This window comes from Sorex araneus, chromosome 2 (genome assembly GCF_027595985.1).
Source record: "Sorex araneus isolate mSorAra2 chromosome 2, mSorAra2.pri, whole genome shotgun sequence".
Taxonomy (NCBI): domain Eukaryota; kingdom Metazoa; phylum Chordata; class Mammalia; order Eulipotyphla; family Soricidae; genus Sorex; species Sorex araneus.
Window position 1 is genome coordinate 223,018,658 of NC_073303.1, and position 6,545 is coordinate 223,025,202.

The window sequence follows — 6,545 nt, forward strand, 5'->3', positions numbered from 1 at the left end:
CGCGACTGACCTGGGTTCCATCGCAAACATCCCATATGGTCCCCTAAGCACCACCAGGAGTAATTCCTTAGCATTTCCCGGTGTGACAAAAGAAAGAGTGGGGCATGGAGTGATAGGACAGCAGGTAGGGCCTTTGCCTTGCACACAGGCTAGCTGGGTTCAATCTCCAGCATCCCAGGTGTTCCCCGAGGACAGCCAGGAGGGATGCTTGAGTACAGATCCAGGTAAAACCCTTGAGCATTGCCAGGTTATAGCCCCAAAACAGAAAAAGACAAAAAAAAAAAAAGGAAAGAAAACTGGGGTGAAACCAGAGTAGTAGGTCTAGCAGGTCCAGTCTAGCAGGGAGGGTGTTTGCCTTGCATAAGGCTGACCCAGGTTTGATCCCTGTCACTGCAGATGGTCCCCCAATCCACAGCAGAAGTGAAGCCTGAGTGCAGAGCCACGAGTAAGCCCTGAGTGCCACTGAGTGGCCCCAAACAGTGTGGCCCCAAGCATCAGGGTGAAAGAAGAGCTGGGAAGGCCAGAGAGATAGTACAGCGGGGAGGGCATTTGCCTTGCATGTGGCCAACCACGGTTTGGTCCCCGGCATCCCATGTGGTCCCCCGAGCACCACCAGGAGTAACTCCTGAGTGCAGAGCCAAGAGTAGCCTCTGAGCATTGCTGGGTGACCTCAAAAGCCAAAACATAAAAGTCAAAACCAAAAAAGAAGAAGAAAAAGAAGAAGAGCTGGGATAGTAGCATGGGAGACAGGTGCCTTCAACAAATTGAAAACCGAGTCACGATCTAGCCGCCCCCACCAACCTGTGTGTGGGTGTTCTGTGTTTAGGCAGCACACCCACCAGCGCTCAGGCGTACTCTGGGCTCTGAGCTCAGCGATCACTCCTGACACGGCTGGGGGAACTCAGGGGGAGCCGAGGATCAAACCTGGGCCAGCCAAGTTCAAGGCCAGTGTCCTGCCCTCTGTATTGCTCCCTGATCTACCCTTCCATAAACCTGCAGTACTGCACACTCATTAGAAACCCACCCTCATCCCCATCCCTCCAAAAGCTGGGAACCGCTGGCTCTGTCTTCTTCCTCCCTCCTTACCCTTCCTCTGATGAAAATAATTCCTACATAGATATGCTGTGAAATCACTATTGGCAGTGCTCAGGGGGCTAAAACCTGGATCTCCAAACAACACAAGTGCCCCCATTCCCTGCGTCTTCTCCCCGGCCCAAAATCTTGGGCTTTTTTTAACCCCTGATCATTGAGATCATTTTTTGAATGGGGAACTTGTTCTTCTATTTAAGACAGCACAGCAGGTAGGGCATTTGCCTTGCACATGGCCAACATGGGTTCAATTCCTCTGTCCCTCTCGGAGAGCCCGGCAAGCTACCGAGAGTATCCTGCCCGCATGGCAGAGCCTGGCAAGCTCACTGTGGCATATTCGATATGCCAAAAACAGTAACAAGTCTCACAATGGAGACATTACTGGTGCCTGCTCGAGCAAAATCGATGAACAACAGGAGGACAGTGCTCCAATGCTATCCACAAACTATGTAGCCAATCCTGGTGAGGATGGACTAGGTTTTAGTTTTGGGGGGCACACCTAGCTGTGCTCAGGGCTTATTTCTGGCTCTGCACTCAGAGATCCCTCCTGGCAGACTCCATGTGAGCCTGTATTGTCTCCATATTCCCACCAGGAGTGAGCATCCGGAGCCAGGACTAAGCCCTGAGCACTGCAAGATACAGCCCAGTTGGGGGCTGGAGGAATAGCACAGCAGGTAGGGCGTTTGCCTTGCATGCGGCCGACCCAGGTTCGATTCCCAGCATCCCATATGGTCCCCTGAGCACCACCAGGAGTAATTCCTGAGTGCATGAGCCAGGAGTAACCCCTGTGCATCGCCGGATGTGACCCCCCCCAAAAAAAAAAGATACAGCCCAGAAACCACAACAAAAAAGGGGTGGAGGGTGCTGGACAATAGTGCAGCGGGTAGGGAGTTAGCTTTGCATGTGGCTGACCAGGGTTTGATTCCTGACACCATGTATGGTCTCCCAAGCCCCTCCAGGAGTGATCCCTGAGTGCTGAACCAGGAGTCAGGCCTTAGCACTGCTGGGTATTACACACACACACACACACACACACACACACACACACACACACACACACACGATTTGTACGTGCTTCAGTTCTCACCTCTTTTATTTTTTTTTTTCCATCTGACTCCTTTTCTCAAAATGTCAAGTGTCTTTTCTTGTGTATCTTTTTCTTTGCTTTTTGGGCCACGCCTGGCAATGCTCAGGGTTACTCCTGGCTCTGCACTCAGGAGTCACTCCTAACTGTGGTCAGGGGACCATATGGGATGCTGGGGATCAAAACCGGGTCAGCCACAAGCAAGGCAAGCCTCTTACTCACTGTACTATCACTCCAACCTCTGTTTGGTATCTCTTGGGATCCTCTGACTCAAACCATCTTCCCATCTTCGAGACCTGGGGAAGAGGGAAGCAACGGCCCTCCCACATAAATCTCGGGCTTCCAGGGTGCCTAACGTACCTCAGGAACATGAGATACTACTTGCGAAGCACCCAGAGCACCCAGCCTAAAACCTCCACCTCCTGACACTTCTCCGCAGTGATGTTCGGGGAGCCCCACTGTGAGGGGGAAGGAAGCAGCGTGGGGCCTCAGGAAAGAGAGAGGAGAGGGGCAATGTGGGGACAATCGACAGGGACATTTCAACAGAGAAGAGCAGATTTCGCCAGCTCATGGCAATTGAGCGAGTGGAGAGAAGCAGAGGCCGGGAAGGAAGTGGCTGAGGTTGGGTAAGTCGGGAGTTTCTGATCCTCCCAGTCCAGTATAACAGGAGACATGCGGCCAGGTGGCCCCATCGCCCACCAGAAGGGACCGTGCTGGGCGGGCTGGACTTCTGGAGAGAGAGAGGGGAAACAGGGCGCTCCGGTAGGTACTGGGGCTAAGTATTCTCGTCTCCTCATTTCCCAGGCAGTAAAAGGAGCAGGTGATCTGCGCTGACAGGGAAGGGACTCGAGAGGGTGAAGGATGCTGGGTTGATCGGGAATATGTATCAAGACTGAGCAGGCCTGGGGATCAGGCTAACGTTTCTGAACAACAATTTTGTCTTAGGGGTCATACCCAGCTGTGCTCAGGGGTTGCTCGTGGCTCTGCACTCAGGGTTCATTCCTGTGAGCTCAGGGGATCATACAGGGTGTCAGGGGTTGAACTCATCAGCACCACACCAGGCAAATGCCCGACCTGCTGCACTATCTTCCATCCCCAGGGATTTTGTTTGTTTTGGGTTTTGTTTGTTTGTTTGTTTTTGGGTCACACCCAATGATGCACAGGGGTTACTCCTGGCTCTGCACTCAGGAATTACTCCTGGCAGTGCTTGGGGGACCATATGGGATGCTGGGAATTGAACCTGGGTCGCCGTGTGCAAGGTAAACGCCCTCCCCGCTGTGCTCTCTCTCCAGACCCAGCATTTTTTTTTCTTTTTTGGGTCACACCCAGCGATGCACAGGGGTTACTTCTGGCTTTACACTCAGGAATTACTTATAGAGGTGATCAGGGGGTCATATGGGATGTTGGGAATCGAACCCGGGTCGGCTGCGTGCAAGGCAAACACCCTACCCGCTGTGCTATCGCTCCAGCCCCAACAATTTTATTTTTATAAACACAAAGTGAAGAGTGATACGGGGGGGGGGGGGGGAGCAGAAGTTTGGCCACACGTGGCCGTGCTCAGGGGTCTCTCTTGACTCTGTGCGCAGGAGTGGCGGTTCCTAGAGGGTAACATGTGGGTGCTGGGATTCGAACTTGCAAGATGCAAGGCAAGCACCTTAACCCCCTGCACTATCTCTCCAGCCGCCGGAAGGGGTATTTATTTAGATGAGAACTGGGGGGGTGGAGCTATACTGTGATTCTTGGTGGTGGAATATGTGCACTGGTGAAGGGATGGGTGTTCGAGCATTGTATAACTGAGACTTAAACCTGAAAGCTTTGTAACGTTCCACATGGTGATTCAATAAAAGAAAAAAAAATACAAAAAAAAAAAAAAGAACTTGGAGCAATAAACCTGGAGAATGGAAAAGAACTAAGAGAACCTTTTAGGAAAAGGTGGGGGTCTCGGGAGAGCATGCTGGAAATGGGGGTCTCCAGAGGCCGGTGAGCTCCTGGGCTGCTCGGCTGCCTGGAGGGGCTCAGAGCGGATCAAGGGACCTATGTTAGGGGCTGGAGCAAGCAATAGTACAACCAGTAGGGCATGTTCCTTTTTTTTTTTTGCTTTTTTTTTTTTGTATTTTGGGTCACATCTGGCGGTGCACAGGGGTTACTCCTGGCTCTACACTCAGGAATAACTCCTGGTGGTGCATGGGGAACCATATGGGATGCTGAGAATCGAACCCGGGTTGACCGCGTGCAAGGCAAACGCTGTGCTATTGCTCCAGCTCCTTTTTTGCTTTTTTTTTTTTTGGGGGGGGGTCACACCTGGCGATGCTCAGGGGTTACTCCTGGCTCTGCACTCAGGAATTACTCCTGGTGGTGCTCAGGGGGGGACCATATGGGATGCTGGAAATCAAACCCTGGTCGGCCACATGCAAGGCAAACGCCCTTCCCACTATGCTATCACTCCAGCCCCCTAGGGCATGTTCCTTGCACACGGTCGACCCAGATTCAATCCCTGGATCCCCATGTGGTCTCCCAAGCCCACAAGGAGAGATCCCCGAGCACAGAGCCAGGATTAAGCCCTGAACACAGCTTAATCCTGACCCCCAAAAAAACAAAACGAAAACAAAAACAAATCGAGAGACTTACTTGACCCAAAGTCAGGTTCTGACTCTCTCCCCTTCCGCCTGTCTCCAGCCTCCATCATGCCAAACACGTCTGACATCAACTTCTCCTGCTACCACGAGTCTGTGCTGGGCTATCGCTACGTGGCCGTGAGCTGGGGGGTGGCGGTGACCGTGACAGGCACCGTGGGCAACGTGCTCACCCTGCTGGCCTTGGCCATCCAGCCCAAGCTCCGGACCCGCTTCAACCTGCTCATCGCCAACCTCACGGTGGCGGACCTGCTCTACTGCACCCTCCTGCAGCCCTTCTCCGTGGACTCCTACCTCCATCTGCGCTGGCGCACGGGGCCCACCTTCTGCAGGGTCTTCGGGTTCCTCCTCTTCACGTCGAATTCCGTCTCCATCCTCACCCTCTGCCTCATCGCCCTGGGACGCTACCTCCTCATCGCCCACCCAAAGCTGTTTCCCCGAGTCTTCAGTGCCAAGGGGATAGTGCTGGCACTGGCGGGCACGTGGGTGGTGGGCATGGGCAGCTTTGCCCCCCTCTGGTCCGTGTACGTCTTGGTGCCCGTCGTGTGCACCTGCAGCTTCGACCGCATCCGAGGTCGGCCCTACACCACCATTCTCATGGGCATCTACTTCGTGCTCGGCCTCAGCAGCGTGGGGGTCTTCTACTGCCTCATCCACCACCAGGTGAAGCGGGCGGCGCGGGCCCTGGACCAATACAAGCTGCGCCAGGCCAGCGTCCGCTCCACGCATGTGGCTGGGACCGACGAGGCCATCCCCGGTCGTTTCCAGGAACTGGACAGCGGGGTGGTGTCGGGAGGCCCCAGCGAAGGGATTACATCTGAGCCGGTCAGTACTGCCACCACCCAGGCCCCGGAGGGGGACTCGGCAGAGGTGGAGAAACAGAGTCACGGTGTGGGGGCTAAGCAGATCACGGAGGAAAGCTCTCCGGGAGCCCCTGCCAGAGCCAAGGCGACGAAAGGAGCCCGGCGAGCACAGGAGTCTCCATCAGAGTTCGGGAAGGTGACCCGGATGTGTTTCGCTGTGTTCCTCTGCTTTGCCCTGAGCTACATCCCTTTCTTGTTGGTCAACATCCTGGATGCCAGGGTCCGAGCTCCCCGGGTTGTCCACATGCTGGCTGCCAATCTCACCTGGCTTAATAGTTGCATCAACCCTGTGCTCTACGCGGCAATGAACCGCCAGTTTCGTCAGGCCTATGGCTCGGTCCTGAGACGAGGGCCCCAGAGTTTCCGCCGGCTTCGTTAGAACTGGACGCCAGCCACCAGTGGAGTCGATGAAACTATGGCCTGTGGGCATTGTCACGGATCCTTTCCCCCCTTCCCGCCAAAACAGGCCTCTCCATCATTTTTTTTTTTTGCTTTTTTTTTTTTTGGGGGGGGGGGAGGTATCACACCCGGCAATGCACAGGGGCTACTCCTGGCTCATGCACTCAGGAATTACTCCTGGCCTTGCTCGGGGGACCCTATGGGATGCTGGGAATCGAACCTGGGTCGGCCGCATGCAAGGCAAACGCCCTACCCGCTGTGCTGTCTATCGCTCCAGCCCCCCAGGCCTCTCCATCCTTGGACCCACTTTTCAGCCCTAGGCTCCCGATGATGTACTAATTATTATTAAATAAATACTGTCCTTTTAATGCTCGGGCGTGGTCTTGGTGGAGGAGGAGATAGCCCAGGATTGGTAATAAGCTGGAATCTAATAGTTGGGGGTGGGGAGATTGGGGGGGTGACCTCGATCAGAGCAAA

General features: G+C 54.4%; 1 protein-coding gene across 1 annotated transcript; it reads left to right on the plus strand.

Moving 5' to 3' along the window:
* The first annotated feature begins 4,857 nt into the window (after positions 1–4,857).
* Positions 4,858–6,050, plus strand: GPR84 (G protein-coupled receptor 84). The gene has a single exon (XM_004601845.2). It carries the CDS (start codon positions 4,858–4,860, stop codon positions 6,046–6,048), a length of 1,191 nt encoding a protein of 396 aa, XP_004601902.2. The 3' UTR covers positions 6,049–6,050.
* The last annotated feature ends 495 nt before the right edge of the window (positions 6,051–6,545 follow it).

What these genes read in the sequence shown, in the direction of transcription:
- GPR84 (XM_004601845.2), top strand. Translation starts at nt 4,858, where the DNA reads ATGCCAAACACGTCTGACATCAACTTCTCCTGCTACCACGAGTCTGTG.